This window comes from Anguilla anguilla, chromosome 18 (genome assembly GCF_013347855.1).
Source record: "Anguilla anguilla isolate fAngAng1 chromosome 18, fAngAng1.pri, whole genome shotgun sequence".
In the NCBI taxonomy this organism is placed as follows: Eukaryota; Metazoa; Chordata; class Actinopteri; order Anguilliformes; family Anguillidae; genus Anguilla; species Anguilla anguilla.
In genome coordinates this window covers 11,039,024-11,057,472 of record NC_049218.1, presented here as the reverse complement: position 1 = coordinate 11,057,472, position 18,449 = coordinate 11,039,024, and the positions used below count along the sequence as shown (strand labels likewise).

The following is an 18,449-nucleotide window of genomic DNA, read 5'->3' as shown; positions in this document are numbered from 1 at the left end:
CACAAATGCAGAAAATTTTAAATGCAACAAGAATATATTGAGATTGATCATATAGTACCCAGTTACATAGCCAATTTATACACACATGCACGTGTTAATAGCAGTATTGGATACGTTTGCCTGCTGCTGTATATTTTTACAAGGTAGAATGTAATTGGCAACATTCCAATGACCGTGTTATTTTGCTCAATTAACCATCTGCGAACCATATTGAGAACTAAATTGAGAGAGTAATGCAGCCTAGTTATCAGTCATAGGAAGAGGTCAGGTTTCAAATTTAAGAAATACCAAAGGAAGCCGTCCCAAAGGTCCAGGAAATTTCAGAATTATTTCCATTATTACTTATTTATATCATCCGGCAGACTGCCTGGGTTCATGAATAAATTAATACTCCAAAGAATTAACTTCTTAGCAAATGTGGAGGATATTTATAAGAATAAAAAAAAAATTAATGTGGCCTGAATGCATCAATATGTATTCCACCCCTAAACTCAAATGCATTTTTCTAACTTTGACCATTCTCTCTTGTTACTGTAGCAAGGTGTGTGTGTATGTGTGTACGTGTGCGTGTGTGTGTGTGTGTGTGTGTGTGTGTGTGTGTGTGCACGACATTCCGAAATGAATTGGCACAAAATCTGCTCGTGGTGTTTATCCAGAAGCTAGAGAACTGCCTTTGAAAAATGTTTTCCTGAATTCCTCAGTAGACAGCTAATTATATGACCCATTCATCTAATTGGACCTCTCCACTGGCTGTTGAGGTGTGGCTCATTGCTGAGGTGTACTTAAACTTGCAACTGCGGTGCCAGACTTCAGTTCCCTACCCACTACACAGGACATCTCTCCATCATAGGACTGGGCCATCAGAGCCCAATTATACAATTTCTCCATCACCATGTACAACTGCACAATCAATAATGAAATGCTAATTCTTCACATTGGCATTGTGGAGTGGGACGGGGGAGTGCTCACTGAATTTCGTTGATCTTACTGCCTGTCACTCACTGTGTGCCGGGCCAGAGGGAATTTAATATTCAAAGCAGAGCCGCAGGCAGACAAAGTGCCCGTCTCATGGCAATGTAAAGGGTCAGCCGGTCCAAAAGGGCACCGGGGGCAATTATCCTGACGCAAGCTATTTATAGAGACACGCCGCCTAGCTGGGGGTTTTGCTTCAGTAATGCAGCCAGGGCACTGGAATGGCACTGCCTGAGGAACAGATCATATCTTCTGCATCCTAATTAGCCTGAAATAAAATCAACAGTGAAATAATGGCGGAGTATAGGGCTGACACTCTCTGTGTCAATATATGTAACCTTTAGACAGAAATCCTGTGTCTGTATTTGTCTGTATCTTCTGATAGAAAATCAGGTGTTGAGTCAATGAAAGAAAATAGGCTACAAGTTTTCTGACAGCAAAGAAAACTTGTAACTTTCTTAGCGGCTGTGATCCAAACAAACCAGATTTACCTTTGACTTCATGGAAATTGAAGAACTTAATCATCACAAAGAGTGTCTTTAAGGTTCCTGGAACATCTTTCCAAAGAATTGTGATTAGTGAGGAATATGCCAAAATAGTCCAAAATAGGAGTGTATCCTGATATTTACAAAGCATATGCATATGTCCACTGCATCAAAGGAGCAAAGCAGACAAAAAGCAATGGGTCTCAAGTTCATGGTGTGACATTCATGAAGAGTTAGACATAACTGATGCACAAACTTAAAATGAATTAGCTGGTGATTTAGATTATTTGAAGCATAAATAATGATACTGTCTGTTGTCTGATATCTGTTGTATCCCAGCTCACCCTCTCTCTTGTGCTATCCAGAGTCTGTGTCCCTGTGCCAAATCGTTTTGAGTGCCAAGGACTTGCAAATGAAAGAAAATCAAAGATGGAAGATGCTAGCCCACTTGTTTCATCTTTGACATTTAAAAATGTGTGCAGCGGATGAACAAGTAGCGTTGAACTCCAAGGTGCTCTGCAGACCCACATTACAGACATAGACATGAACAATGAAGTGAAAACTTCAAACAGCAATTTGGCAATGTTACATTTTGGAAGTTGATTTTCATTGAAGATGTTATGCAAAATATTTATGCTTCAATTTGGTCATTAAAAATAGGAAAAATGAATTTTGGAAGTATGGCCATATGACAAATCCTGTAGGTGAGCATTTATGTAATTTTAGAGAACAATGTTTTTTTTTTCTTCAATTTGAACAAATTCTGTAGCGTTTCAGAGGAGTAGTTTAATTGACAATAATAAAAGATGTTAAGCAAAGTGGGGATTATATGGAGAGTAATTTCCATATAAAACAGTATACCATCAGAGCTCCAGAAGCAAAGAACAATCTGTGTTTTCCGATGAAAGTTAAACACTGTTTTATGAGCACATAACACGCTGAACAAATGCGGCGGTTGTGTTTCTCTGGTAGCTTATCGCATATATCTGGGGTTGTAAAACGGGCCACTGAACAAAGCAAGGTATTTTTTTTTTTTTGGGGCGGGGGCTTACGGAGATTTGAACATTTCGTGGCGTATTTTTGGAGATTGAAACACCCCAGGCTGGACAGCGGCGGGGGAGTCATTTTGAGGAGAGTTTTAACCTTTGGTTCCAGGGGTGTGGCTCGATGGCGCTTCGCTAATGAAAAGCAGTGGCCGTTAATGCGTTCGCGGGCTTATCAGACTTCACTGCAGGGGATCGAGCTGGGGAAATTTCAGCAGGGCTGTCAAGCTTAATGACCTGTGCAATGGGTGCCCTGTTGGCGAGTGCTATCTCTCAGCTATCCCCTGTGTTTGCTTACCCTGGCGATCGCTGATATGATGGCGGTAGGGTACAGGACCACAAAGGATGACATCTATTTATTTATTTATTTATTCAATGTTTGTTTCCCTTTAAAAAAAAAAAAAAAAAAGTAATATTTCTTTCAAACTGCTGATTACTCCTGTTCAGTTGTTGCGACCTGTACCTCATGCAAAAAAAACACTGAGGCTAATGTTGTTGCGAGCCAGTGATGATTGACACCTTACAGTTCATACAGTGCTAGGGGAGAGAGGTTTATCTCTCACTGTTGATAACAGGTAGCCTGTGGCTGTCTGGCTTTTTACTAATGTAGCGACGAGGTGATGAAACCCTGAAAGGCTTAAACCCGCTGCACCCCTCGCATGATTTGGAGGGGGGCTGAGTACAAGAGGAGCAACAGGAAACCCCGATAGACCGGCATTGTGAGGGAATGGGTTTAATCCGGTCCTATCTGGTTTTATCCCACGGAGAATATACAGGACCTGACTGGATGGCTGTGGTCACCGTGAAGGGATGCGCTACGTTAGGGATTCCTTGGTATGTCACAGGTCTATGACATTACCTTTACACAAGGCTTTAAAATGTATGAAACAAATCATTGTTTTATTGTTTTCGTTATGTTGTGTTATGTATTTTTTTTTCAATCTAGTTTTCCGTAAGCAATTATCTTTCATGTGAGTAATTCCTTTTCATTGCTCATGTTTTGATATTGCCTTTTCGGTGTTTGAACAGAGCTTTGTTAAAATGAATAAATAAATAAATAAATCATCTGCCTAGGCAGCATATTTTTTTCCACGCATTTGAATACAGCACTGCTTTGTTCAAGATATTACATCAACATTCGCAGCGAAGAAAAGGTCACTCTCGCAGGGTGAAATCTGTTTCCAGCTTTGGAAACTTTCACAATAACCCTGTGCTCATTTGAAGATAAGATAAGCAATCAAAGTTTTGGTTAATGCCCCAGAATCTCATTATTCTCCCTCCCTGTTTATTCTGGGAGAAATGCTTTATTGTGGTATAAATATGTATGAAGCGGTTATAATTACGTTCCCTTTTTTTACGGTTCTCAGATTTGAGCTCTCATCCCTTAACTCCGGTGTGACTGTGGGGACCTCAGGGGATAGAGCCAGGCAGCCGGGGCGACAGCTTTGGGGGGTGTGGGGGGTGGGCTGTAACAGATGTGGGGGGTCACCTCATCGGCAAGGACACCCCCCCCCCTTCTTTTATTCCAACATTTTCAGCCCTCCCTGACAGCGCTCTTTGGGTTTTACGACTGTCACATGAGAAACCATTTGAGTCGGAGGCACAAATTAGGTTCTGGGGCGAGAATGGCTCGGAAAGATTAGCCCTACTGGGAAGGTGCAGCTTTTTTGTAAACAACGTCTCGATTCTCTTAACACCAACCAATTGTTTAATTAATCCTATCAGTTTTGTTCTGTTGGATATTTTGTTTTGCTGTTTTATGCAGTTAACCGTAGGCAGACTGTGTTCTGTGCTCTGTACAACAGGGAAAGGCTGGGGTTTGGAATGTATATGGATAATTGGAGACAGAAAGCCATGGCAACCGGCTAGAACAACAAGGACAGTGTACACATGCACAACAGCCCCACTAAGAGGGGAGCCAGGTGCCCCTGGATTACAGCATTCATCTGCAGGGCAATGCAGAGAATAGGGTCCCCTACATAAATAAATGACAGAATTGGGCACCCCTTCTGTGTTATTATCTATTTTTAGAGGCTTTTATCGATTCTTTCTTTGTTGCTCCTGTGCTTATTTTGATTCTGTGCCCTTTTTTTACAGGTAGGCGGAAAAGGCCACAGGGGTGTCGCTGGTTTGTGGCTGGCCCCCGGGGAGGGAACGCATGAAAACGAGGGCGGGGGGGGGGGGGGGTGGGAACGCTCGGGGAGCGTGACGATCAGGAAGCGCTACCTGCGCTCTGTCCACGAGCACTGCCCTGAATTCTGATCCTGACCCGACGCCTGACCTATAGCTGGACCCCGCGTGTTAATACGGCACCATGGGAACCTGAGTGTCAGAGAAGGAATGATCCCCCCCCCCCCCCCCCCCCCCCGCGCCAGTGCAGTATGAACACACAGCACAGCGTGCACAGTGCTGGGACTCCGGTTCTTAGCTTTAAAATCTTAGCCGATCTGGTTTATGCAAATTTTGTGAAGGAGCTTGCTCCTGTTCTCACTGGAGCATTCGCTGATTTACATACAGCTGCGAATATTCTCTTTTCCAAGTGCTGCGAAGAAAGTGTATCCGAGATGAACAGGCTGCATTTCTTGTTCCTGTAGATGTTCCACTGCTTCGTCGTCAGCGCAGAGAGAGAAAGTGGTATCTGCCACAGTTAATTGTGAGAGGACAGACAGATGAGTAGCTGAGAAGAGAGCATTATTCAATACTGCAGTGACAGTTTTCTGTTCGGCTGTAGGCCCCCTGTATGTCAGGGTGTCTCCCACAGCTCTTGGACTCTCATGCAGTAAGAATGCAGCAGGATTGCGGCACCTTACACATCCACTCAACCGAACTGTCTCCTGCAAGACCTGCAGGAAATGGCCTCTTCTGTTGCTCTGCCATTTGCCATTTGCAAGTGAACATTATCCCTTTGCTTGCTCTGTGTCTAGTTGATGAAAAATACATGTCTGTCTTAGCCACCTGCGGGACTCAAGGAATATTTATTAGATAGAGGTCAAATGAACTGACCTGAATGAATTATTTGTCACCTGTAAGATGAGTGTTTAGTTTATCAATGCTCTTTTGCTAAGAGACACTTGAATAAATTATTTCCGTGTCCTCCGAGATGAAAATTTGTGAACGGGGATGGTAAAGTAAGCCTGAGTAAGTCAGGGGAATTGTTTCCCTGGTTATGCTGAATCCACTGCCTGAGTCTGCACATTCACTGTGCCATGTAATTATCAATGGAGGGCTGGGTTGCTTTGCTGCGGATTTAGACATTGCACCTAGCATTAGAGACAAGAGAGTTGTGAAGGAAGGGGGAAACTCCATTCACTGTGATAAGAGTTTAGCTTGTAAAATGATTACAATGCACCAGGTAGATTACAAACGAAGCTTAATTGCCATGCGTGGTTGTTCTAATGAAGGTAACGGTTGTTCAATGACATCCAGGGAGGATTTCCTTGGCACTGTCACCTTTGGCTTGCCTTCTGGGGGTTTAGACAGAGGTGTACTGTACAAATTATTACACATAAATTCTTTGTAAAATGCATTACATGGATTACGTTTGATTTGATGCGATAAGTAAATGAATGGCAGAATGATGGAGCATGTTGCGTGCCATTTCTGGACCGAAGTATCACTGTGGCCTGTGAGGATCTGGTTCTTGAGATCAGTTATCAAAGGGACATGTTTGCAGAATTTCTACAAGGTTTTTGACAAGGTTTACATAGAAAGGTCTACAAGGTTTCCAAGGATCTCGCATGATTACATCATTTCCCCCTCCCGCCAATGTGCAAGCAGTAGCTGTGAATTATACCAGACCCTGCACTGTGAAGAGCAGTCCACACTGCAGAGAATGTGATTCACAGAATGTGATTCATCTGATTTATATATATGTATTTTTTTTAGCAATTAATTCAGCTCAGTATAACCTTGATAAAGCGGTAATGTGTTAATGGGGATAAAAATGCGGCCAACTCCACACTTCTCATATGTGCTTGTGTTTGATTTATTGCAATTTTGCCCGGTTTCGCATTTTAATTTGATACCGCGTGGCAGTTCACAGCTATATCCTTGGAAATGAAGGCCATAATGAAAGCTAGGAGAAACCAGCCGACTTAGCCTGTTAATTTAGTTCCAACGTTTTTGGTTTGAGGCCATGTTTACATTGCATCCTCAAACCAACGGGGAAATGGTTGCTGCCGGAGACAGCATCGGCCTTGTTGAAACGTGTTATTAATGAGGTTTGGGCCAACTGCAGATTCAAAGGGCTTATTGCGGTTTATTATTTCTCTACGGAGTTTCCAGGGCAACAGGTTGAAAGTAATAAAGCAAGTGGCGTGCACTTCAGGATTTTGGGGTTATCATCTGCACTGAGTGCTTGTGTGTGTCAGGAGGACGACTTAGAGGCAGAAGAACCAAAAATACACAGGGGAAGAGAAAGAACATGTATCATTATGGGAGAGAGAGAGAGAGAGAAAGAGAGAGAGAGAGAGAAAAAAACCTTTGACCTTTGATACTCCTTTATTGCAACCAATCAGAGCATCAGAAAGGTCGATACATACACATAAAAATTAAATAAACACACAAAAGAATAAAAATAAAAAAGTAGAAAATAAAAAAGACAAACAAAATGAAAAAAAAAAAACAATTCCAAACACTACAGTACCTTAAAGTGAACACATATAGCTCCCCTCATCACCAACACGGATTGCAGAGAGACAGAGAGCGAGAGAGAGAGAGAGATCAGGATTATCAGAACACATTCTGCCTGGGTCTTTCCATCACATATCCCCTATTTTAAAATAATAATTAAAAATATAATTATCACAGCAGTTATGAAGAACTGAAAGTTGAATTGCTTAAATTTCAACCCTCCTTCTAGGTCTCTCTCTCCATCTTCTCCCATCTTCCTCTGTCAGACTGGAATTAAAACAGCAGCAAGCTCTCACTTTGGGAATGATATTTAATGCATTCATCACGGGGAGACAGATTTGTGGATCATAAAGTATCGTATGCAAGAGCAGCTAGGCCTGGAGAAGTCATGCTGGGTGGAATTATGGGTATAGCGGGAATTAAAGATGTTCATGGCTTACCTGTAATTCTAGGGGAAGCAGAACATGCTGATGATGTCTCGCATTTCTTTCTCTCTCAATTTTTAAATTCAATTCAATGCGCTTTATTGGCATGAATAAAACATACTATAGTAAACACTGCCAAAGTATTATTTGCAAATAAATTTATATAATAAAAAACCAAGTACTGTAAACATTTTAAGGAAGATTGTAATTATAATATTGCTAAGGGAAACAGTAAAATAAGTTTAAGTATGAATAAAACTATATAAATAATTATTATATGGATAGTATATGCTCCTGCTGTATCTCTTGCTGGGTGGTTACACATTGTCCCTCAGACTGTGACAGGCTGAAATAAATCGCGCTGTGAGTGTATTTCAGTCTATTTAAAATATTGCAAAGTGTACAGTAGTACACTTAAACATAAATGCAGATGTTGAAATTTCATATGAATGGTAAACACCATATACTATGACTACGAATGTGACAACTATGATGTTTCATATAATAATCTCTCTCTCTCTCTCTCTCTCTCTCCTCATAAGTTGCGTTCTCTGGCCTGGGCTTCACCTCCTTTTACCTGGCCGGGAAGCTGCAGTGCTTCACGGATAACGGTCGTGGGCGCAGTTGGCGGCTCTGCGCCATGGTGCTACCCCTCTACAGCGCCATGATGATCGCCCTCTCCCGCACCTGCGACTACAAGCACCACTGGCAAGGCAAGTCGGCTCGGCTGGCGCTCAGCGCCACTCGCAGAAGAGTAACTTATGCCCGGCGTGCCCATCTGACGCTGCGCATAGACGCTGAGTATCTGATGGTCCCAGGCCCGGGCAAAGCCGATGGCGCCGGCATCTCACGGCGGATGTGTTCGGCTGCCTTTCTCTTTAAAACTCCCCGTCCCTGGATGAGGAATGCTGGAAGATCAATTAATGTTTCAGTCCAGGGTACTGAATGTCAGCGCACAACAGCACAGGTGTGTGAAATGAAGTGTCTGTTCTCAGTCTCAGGCAGGCGGGAGAGAGTTTTTAATAAACTCCTTTTTGGTAAGTAAGGGCTTTACGCCCAACTCTTGTAAGAGGAGCCTTAGGCTTCGTCTTCATTAGGCAGGACGTGGTTTCTCTAAAGCACATTTGGGCAGATGTGCGCAGTCAGACAGTTTAGGTCCCTGTTTCATTCGGGCTGTCTGCGGCCTGTCTTTATTAGGCCTGAGCGGATGTGTTCAGCGAGACGAATCCGGTAACTCTCTCGTAAATTGCGGCTCTGAGTGGAATGAGTTTATATTCCGTAGCGCCATTTGAGGAGGAGGTGTGCTGCACGCGGCGGCTGACGCGGGCTCGCAGACAGGGTAAGCGCGTGGAAGCTGAAGCCGCCCGAGTTGGTGATGTCACAGTCATGTTCAGACATGTTTGCGTGGCAGTGGAGATTTTCAGAATTTTACTGGAGGAGACAAATCCAGCTGGTCTGCTTGTATATGCAGAACAGAAATGCAGGATGGCGCATTCAAAGGTTCTGAGGAGCGATGCCATTACCGCTGCCTATGTGCTTTTCCTCACCGCCACCCACCGCCAACATCAGCGAGGGCTTTTTACTCAGTGTTTGCTTTCTTTTCTGTCAGTGGAGTCAAGCAATCAGCATGACAGCCAAAATTATAAGCAGGGAACTGTGACTGTCAGGCTATTCATTATTCCCCATGAGAACGTCATATACTGTCTATCACTATTATATAAAAAGCCACTGTGTTTTTACAATTTTTCACCTATTTATACATCCCGTTACTTAGAAGATGTTTGAAGAGTGTCCCAGGGAGTTAATTGAGTTCTGCACAGTTTGATAAATGACAGATAACTTACTAAAAGCATCTTTAACACAATTATGTTTTATAAAACCATAATTAGCCTCTGACTGTCTTCCCTGTTAGTCTGCTTTTTGATGATCAAATTCCTAAGGAATGAAATGAAACTGGTGCTTGACTGTCCGTGAATTTTAATTTTCACTGCTCGGTTTTTTTAATGTCTGTTTTAGCATGGAAATGTTTTGATATTTTAAAATGTAGGAGTAGTTCTCAATTCACAAATCACACAAAAATAAATGTATGGGGCAATTTAAGCCATGAAAAAAAAAAAACTAATAAGCAGTGAAAAATGAACTCACTTCACTGGATCAACCAGCTGCATACTAATTAGTAGCAGAATAATTATTTCAGAGATCTGCAGATTGAATATAAATAAATTGCAATGGCCTGTGCGTAGCACAGGGGAAGTACCATGATTGTAAGGTTCCCTGGGCTAATTTATTTATTTATTTAGGATCCCCATTAGCAATCTTCAGCTAATCTTCCTGGGGTCCGAACATAAAATACATACAATACATACAAGACAACAGACTGCACCAGTCCCTGCACCAGTCATTTCAATATAAATAATAAAATGAACAGTGCTCTGACCCATTGAACACGATGGGCACAATCTGGGCTGTCAGTAAACACAGGCTGCAGGCTCGCATTAGCCTGCCCTCTGATCCGTGCTGATTGAATGAGAGTGATTTCCCACCTGGCGCTGGTTGGCCAATATCCTGCCAACTCCACAGCCTCAAAAAATGAGGGCGGTCCCTAGCTTCAGCGCTGGCTCGTGTGGGGATATTGAGAAAAATAGTGATACTGTAGAAAATAGAAAGTGAAGTATTAGTGAAGTGGAAAGTACTTGAAAGGAAAATCAACAAAAGAATTGCTTGCAGAGTGCTGCAGAAAGTCTTCTCTGGGATCCGATCTTGTGGTAAAGAAAAATATGCATAACTAGTAGTGCGTAATGTTGAGGGCAGATCTTCATTTTTCTATCATGCGTTCTTTATGTCAGAAAACATTATAGCAGCAGTTGGTGTAGCATTGAGATTTCAAGGAGGAGTTGTCTCCAGCAATATGCTTGCAATATGGGTTCAGCGAACCCTAACGACATTGTCTAGATTCTTACTTGTTCTTATAATGAACCCATTATGAGAATATGAAGACATAAGATTCAAATCTCAGCCAAGTTATAAAAATAAATGTATAAACAGAACTATAGATGCCCACAGGCCCACAATAATGTACTGTTTTTACAGAGCTGAGACATTGTCTAGCAAATTCAGTGTCCCAAACCCTCTGGCCTTGTTTCCCTACTGCACGAAATATATGCACAATATCTGTGATGGAAAATGGTTCAGATGTCTTCGAGCAGCAAACAAACACTTAAAGAAACTCAATGTCATTACGAGTACTGAGTATATAGAATGATATAGAGAATATATCTGTCTGTCCAGGTATATGACAAGTATTGTGTGTACTGTTTTCTGTTGCTGTCTTGGTTTTAACTGTATTCCTGATGACACACTACTTTGATAAATTATTAGCTAAGTATTTCATTATCTATAATAAATAAACACACTTAGATTGCCTAGCACTGAGTATTGGCATGATTTGAGTAAAATAATAATAATTGCAGATCTGATGAACTCAGTGCCTCAAATGTAAAATGTAATTGCTTATTGAAGAGAAAAGGAGATTTTGATTGGAGGGATATTTGGTGATAATGTGTTGCAGATTTTCACAAAGACTAGAAGAGATGTCTGAGGAATTTCGATGAAAAGACCTTGCTGGGGTTCTGCTCCCATGTTATGCAATTCTCAGAGCAAGGCCACAAACCATAACCAATGCTGTTGTGTACACTGCACTAATGTCAAAATCAATGAAGTGTTTTAGGTTATTCACGGGATAATGGCAATTCCAGGTACATGCCAGTCCTTTAATCAACATTTGTGCTGAATTTTGACTTGGAAATAAAGGTATGCCTCTTTGGCAGCCAACACAGTTTGACAGGTTATTTTCGGTGATCGTATTTGCGAAAAAGGAAAAACAAGACTTGCACTTAACTGTGTGAAAATTGACGTGAAATATTGACTGAATCCAAGTCAAGATTTATGTGTGTCTGTGTACATTTAAATGCCTCTGCTACACACAAGCAAGTGTAGGAAGTGTGACCAAAGCTGTCTGTGTCCCCTGTTCTTGGGCAGATGCCTTAGTGGGGGGAGTGATCGGCCTGGCCTTCGCCTACGTCTGCTACCGCCAGCACTACCCTCCGTTCTTGCACATAGACTGCCACCTGCCTTACGCCAGCCTGGCTGCCACGCCCAGCACCGCCCACGACGAAGCCCAGCCCACCGACAACGCCACCGGCCTCCCCATGGAGGGGCTGACGGAGGGGCCCGTATGACTAGCACAGACCGCCCTCCCCTCGTGGACTACAAGCCACCTGGACTAATAGCACTTAAACATTCCAGTGGACATGACTCCTCATGCTTCTCCTCTCACATCTTCTTCATATTTTATTTAATTTGATTTTTTTTTTAACATAGTGTGCATGCACAATGCAATTGGGGTGGGCAAGGGGAACATCTAAACACACACACACACAGGCATACACACACTGGCACACACATGCACTCACATTCGACAGGAATGTCACAGTATTAGCAAAGTAACCAAGGAATAAAAGTACTGTATCGGTACCCTGCAGATGATCATGAGACCACATCTGTTTTTGAAGCCCCTCTGTCTCAACTCTGCCGTTAGCATGATGCTAACATTCTAAATATTTACAGCAGACAAAAGCTCTCCCAATGTCACCAGAGTATTTGGACAGATATTCCTGCGCAGTTGCCGAGTACTGTATTCTGTATTGCCCTTGACTTCTTGTGTGAGTCCTGCAGGGAAAATGAATGGACTACCGTACACACGCGGTAAATGTGGGCTGGCAAATTGCTTTTATAAATCATTCATGCTGAAATAAATCCAAAAGTACATTATGACACTGTCGATTTTCAGAGCGCTAACCCATCATCACGAAGCAGAATCTTGTGTTTCAAACCAAACCATGCCCTGGACGAGCGTGTCCAACAAGCTTTAAGATAAAGTCAGGACCCCCCCCCACACACCCCCCGCCCCTCACACCCGTTGTACTGCTTGTCCATAGTGACACAATGATAAATACTGACCTAATCTAATCTAGTCTAGTCCTCTTCAGAGGATCTCAGTCACCCCCCCACACACACCCACCCACCACACACACACACACACACACACACACTTTTACACTTCCACATTTTATCTCCTGCTCTTTCTCACTTTGTCTTGGACGCTATCTGTGACATTTCCTCCGCAATTGCCAACCTTAAATTTAAATGCAGATTAGAGGTTACGGGGAGGAATGAATGATGAATGATATATTCATGCAATCTGGATGAGACAACACTTTTACACTTTCACTCTGAACCGGAATGAATCTTCATTAGGTGAGGAGGGTGGGAATTGACACGGATAGAGTGAAGGCCAAACAGAAATTAAGCACCCTAAGTCAGCCATGGCAAAGAAGGCGCACTTTAGACTTGTGCTTCATTTCTCTCTAAAGAAACACAATGTGGTGGTGTTGCAAATAGACACTTCAGAAAGGTCAAATCTTGCATGAATAGTGTGGCATTTCTAAAATGCTATTTAAACATTACTGTCCCATTATAGCTTAATCGTGTTCACATTGTGGCAAGCTCACATCGATTTGCCTCTTCAATAAATACAAACACTGAATACAGCAATTTATAGATAATGGATAAAATATTGAATCCACCAGGGAATTCAGATGGTGGGAACTACTTAAGGACACAATTTGTCAAAATAATTAGCACATAATTTAATATACTGGATTGGTCAGCCTTCTATCGTATGTAGCAGTAGGCCTTGAAAGCCTGAATATCACTTAAAATGAATTGCGATAACATTTGGACAATGTTGTGAGATCATCATGTTTTCACCTGATTGTACTTGCCCACGAACCTCAGATCAAATAATGCCTTCATATTTGGCTGTTCCTGAGGCCTGCCCCTTACATAATGTCAATCACTATTATGCTTTGTGTACCTGAAGTCCACACAGGTAGAACAACCTGAGTCTGTTAAAGGAAAGGCTAGAATGCCGTTCTCACTCTCTGTGAAGGAAACATAACTGTATAAGCGGGGATTTAAAAGCTCACCTATGCACCTATCATATTTAACAGCAATCAAGGGCACCATTCTGCAATATGTCTCAGTTTGCACAGAGAGGAGGATGGTTTCTTAGTGTTCATCATACTGCAACTCGACTTAGGTCACCTCGCTTCTATTAAATCTTCACATCACTAGATTTTACGAATCCTTGCTGCCCATCGTTTTCAAACTGGCCACTGTTTTTTTTGTGGACGTTGTTAAACACGGCAAGGTTTCTGGTGCAAGACTAAACTGATATTTGTATTTTAAACAAGAGCACGAGCTTTCCAGAAAGAACCTTCACTTTCATGGTGGATGAATTGCTAAACACTTGAGGATTGATTTTCTTCATGAGAGGCATACTGCATTCTGATGATTTATGTTCTCACAGCATCACAGTAATGTTGAAATCACATAACAATTAAAATTCAACCCAGAATTCTGCCCCCCAATCATAAATACAGTTCTCTTACTGAAATCGTTTCCTGCAGCGTGAAATGATGTATTGAAATGATAAGATTACAGCAAAGTTTCGGAAATGCATTTGCAACAGCTTGGGTTTCATTCATGCCCTGCTATGTAAAACATCAGCATCAGTACACAATCATATTTTACTTGTTCTGAGAAGTTTGCTTAAAATGAGTCTTTGGGGGAAAAAAACAACGTTTAACTGTCATCCATAAAAAAGAAAAGAAGAATATGTCTGATAGCGTATAGTGTCATTGACCATGGCATGCCAGTACCATTTGTGAAAATAAGAGTCTATTTTATATAGAAAAGCATGTCTGAGTGTAAGAACACTTAAAATGGTGCGTTGCTGTTTATATACTGTATGTACATATAAAGTCAAAATGCAACCATCTCAGTATGGTGTATGAACAGAGAAATCAGGAGGAGATTTTTGCACTTCAGTCAGTGTATAGGACAAAACTGTGCTTTATCTTTATGGAAAGAGATGAAGAAAAAGACATGGCTGCCATTTGGGATCGCTGTACAAACCCAGAGTTATCCTTTTATATAGGGTTGTGTCTAAAAAAACATCTGCACTATCCCATACACTGTTTACAAACAACAAAAATTAACAGTGCACTTGATGACAATGTGAACAATTTGCATTGTATGGCAAAGTATTTATGACAAGGTATTTGATATATGATTCAAACTATTAAGTTGCTTTAAAAAGATTAAACTTCTATCTGGCAGCTATTTCTTTTCTTGCAGTGTGCCGACATAATTTAGTATTTGATGTTTATTTAAATTACCATGACCCATGATCTGGATTAAAAATCTCCTCAGCTATCTGCTGTAAGTCTTTTGTGAAATACATGTTTGTGCTAATAATTTAAAATAAATATTAGGAGGAAGTTAAATGTTAAAAGCCCTAGAAATAAAACTAAAGGCATATATGAACAAATGGAATCACCTGTTAATATTTGTCATTTTTGATGAATGCTCGTATTACCTATTATGTTATTGGACAATTATAAAACTATGTCAGAATTAATTCCATGGGCCCTATTTTGGTGACAACATTAGCACAAAATCCACCTGGACACTTGTCAAATTTCTAACTTTGTCCTGGGCAAGTGGAATATATTTTGCCTCTACCTGGATTGGAAATACCGTGGTCTGCAATAAAGGTTTTTGCATTTGTGACTGTTTGGTGATTGTTAAGGGAGAGTCTGTACACACATGAAATTGTGTAAGATATGTGTTTGTTGAATAAATATATATGTACAGTCGTTCAACTTAGATCTGAAACCATAGGCAATGGAGATCGATAGCAGACCTCTTCAGGTCACGCTTCAGGATCTCGATACGGTTAAGGGCTGGACTCGGCCATTCCAAAACATGAATTTTCTTCCATTCTATTGTTGATTTAATCGTGTGTTGTGGGTCATTGTCTTGTGCCATCACTCAGCTTCTATTAAGCTTCTGGTGACAGACCACTACCCTGACATTCTCCTGTAAAATTTCTCGATACAATTTTGAGTTCTTTGTTCCCTCAATGACTGCAAGCTGTTCAGGTCCCGGGGCAGCAAAGCAGCCCCAAACCATGATGCTCCCTCCACCATGCTGTACAGCTGGAATGAGGTTTTGGGGTTGGTGAGCAGTGCTTCTCCCCCTCCCAACAGCATTTGCTATTACCCCAGGGTTCTTTTTGACCTCTTTCAGCATTGCACGCGGCACTCTCGCTGTGATCTTTGCAGGATGCCCACTCCTCGGGAGAGTAGCAACAGTACATAATTTCCTCCATTTGTAGACAACTTGTCTTATTGTGGACAGCCTTTAGAAATACTTACATAGCCTTTTCCAGCTTTGTGCATCTCTATAGTTCTTCTTCTAAGGTCCTCTGAAATTATTATTATTACTTTTTTGATCAGGGCATGGTTCACATGAACAAATGCTTTTTGAGAAAAGCAGACTCTGTCAGTAACTAAAATTTGTGTGCCTTTTTATAAGGCAACCCACACCTCCAATCTTATCTCATTGATTGGAACACCTGACTCCAGTTAGCTTTTGGATAAGTCATTAGCCTAGAAGTTCACATACTTTATCCAACCTAGACTGTGAATGTTTAACCGCATTCAGTATTGACAAGAAGTACAATTATTTGTTTATTATTAGTTTAAGCAGATTGTGTTAGTCTATTATTGTGACTTATATGACTATAAGACCACATTTAATGAGTAATTAATGCAGAAATTCAAGTAAAAGGTTCACATACTTTTTCTTGCAAATGTACCTTTAAATTAATCAATAATTAAACCAGTGGTAATTGGCCTCTCATTACAATGTTTGGAATTCCAAAATCAGCTTTCTGACCATACATCTCATTTTCAGTGACCTGCTATTTTTGGTTTTGTTTGCATAGTTCTGGTCTTTATATCAGAAAGCAGTAAGAAGTTTAATAGTTTAATAGTATTAACCAGTGTTAAGGTACCAAACAGGATTATACAATGACATGCACAAATGCTCTCAACAGGAGAAATAAATTAAATACATAATACCCTGAGGAATTTAAAAATATAAAAGAGAGAAGTGGCAAAGTGTTTCAAAAATTACAATTCTTCAGGCAAATGGATTTACCTCCAGTTTCAACTGCAGAATAATTACAATGCTTGATAAGCATCTTGGGTCAATATTTATTTATTTATTGTCATTTGTTTTTCCTGTTCTGTACATTCAATCTCCTCTACCATGTAATCACGAATACATTTTTTAAATTATGTCTTGGATTCACCCTTCTTCTTTTGCAGTAAATAGTATACTTTTGCAGTAGCGTTTATACATACACACTTTGTCTAATTTTGGTAGTATTTAGATATCCAACCAATCAAGTCAACTTTATTGCAACAGAACTTGATTTTGTTTAGGCATTACTGAATATGCTGCTTCAAATTTCTCACAAGTTCAGTAAAATAGAATCGAGCAGCTGATGGTAGCAGAGCATCGCAAAGAAGGGCAGCAATGAAATTTAACTGAAGTGGAGATTATGTATTTATGTATTATGCACATGAATTAAGTTTGTTAAATGGCCTGGTAAACAAGAAAAGTAATACAGTCAATAAACGACTCCATGATTTAGAATACACAATTTAAAAAAAAGAAATAAAAAAATAATAATAATGAAGCAATGTTTTAGGTTAATATCCAGCTAAGATGAAAATACAACATCTAATGTCTAACAAGTGTCACATTCCTCTACATTCTCAGAAGAAAGTTCTCCAAAATGGCTCTGTGTCCTCATTTCAACCAAAATGGTTCAATCTGGGAGCTTTCACACTGTTCACACCTACCATAGAAGGTTCCAGAAAGAACTAAAAAGGGTTTCCCAATGGAGACAAGCCAAAGAACCCTATTTCCTGAGAGTGTAGTGTGCAGCCTATCTTGGCAGCATCACCTGAGGTGCTTTTGAGGCACCAGAAATGTGCATGCGGTGACTCCACATCTCCAGACAAGTACATCAGATATGCTAAAGCTGACAGTTTACTGTGACTCTTGTTCACTGGTATTAAAGTGGAAGAAAGCAGCTGATCTGATCTGTGACAGTTATACCACAAATTATATTTCTGTTTAATGGTTAACAAATAACTGAAAATAGCAAATCCAAATTTCAATCAGCAGAACAATTATTTTACTTGAATACATTGATGTAATGTAATCAGTAATCATATTACACAATGGTGCAAATGGGAAGGTGATGGATAGTAACCTGAGCCGCTGGGGGAACACAAACAAACACTAATGTGCACCATCACTGAATGATTATAAACACAACAGGCCAAGATAATAGCAGTGTGTCAAGATGCTAGGATGTGTTCCTTCCTGTTCATAGTGAAGGCGTATGTAGTGCTCTGAGGCCTCAGTACACCAGATTCCAGTGTGGTGCATCTGAAATAAACATGGTGGTATGCTCCATCTTGTGCTATATTTTATCTCAGTTCACATGCACGTAAAAAAACACTCTACATTTCTCAATCTCATCCAGTCACTTCACACACACACTAAGCTCAACAGACTTCCCCACATCAGGCTTCCCCTGATATTGGACTTTGCATGTGATGTTTGTGAGCATATGTGCGTGTGTTTGTGCGTGTGTCCATGCATGTGAATGTGTGCGTGCATGTGATGTTTGTGAGCATATGTGCGTGTGTTTGTGCGTGTGTCCATGCGTGCGAATGTGTGTGTGCATGCGATGTTTGTGTGCATCTGTGTGTGTTTGTGCCTCCCCAGGCTGATTGGTAAAGCAGAGAGAGTTGGCTCTCCCCCAGACCAGCTGACACTCATTACTCTTCATTAAGCATTTCAGCAGTGAGCGATGGTTTTGATTACCAGCTACAGGTCTTTGC

At 41.0% G+C, this 18,449-nt stretch overlaps 1 protein-coding gene across 1 annotated transcript in view; it reads left to right on the top strand.

Annotated features, from left to right (window-relative positions):
* Positions 1–15,252, top strand: part of plpp4 (phospholipid phosphatase 4) — a 46,092-nt gene extending 30,840 nt beyond the window's left edge. Inside the window, exons 6-7 of the mRNA XM_035399732.1 lie at positions 8,100–8,270; positions 11,596–15,252. Of these exons, the coding sequence (XP_035255623.1) occupies positions 8,100–8,270; positions 11,596–11,795 (371 nt within the window). The 3' untranslated portion in view covers positions 11,796–15,252. The remainder of the gene's footprint in view (positions 1–8,099; positions 8,271–11,595) is intronic.
* The last annotated feature ends 3,197 nt before the right edge of the window (positions 15,253–18,449 follow it).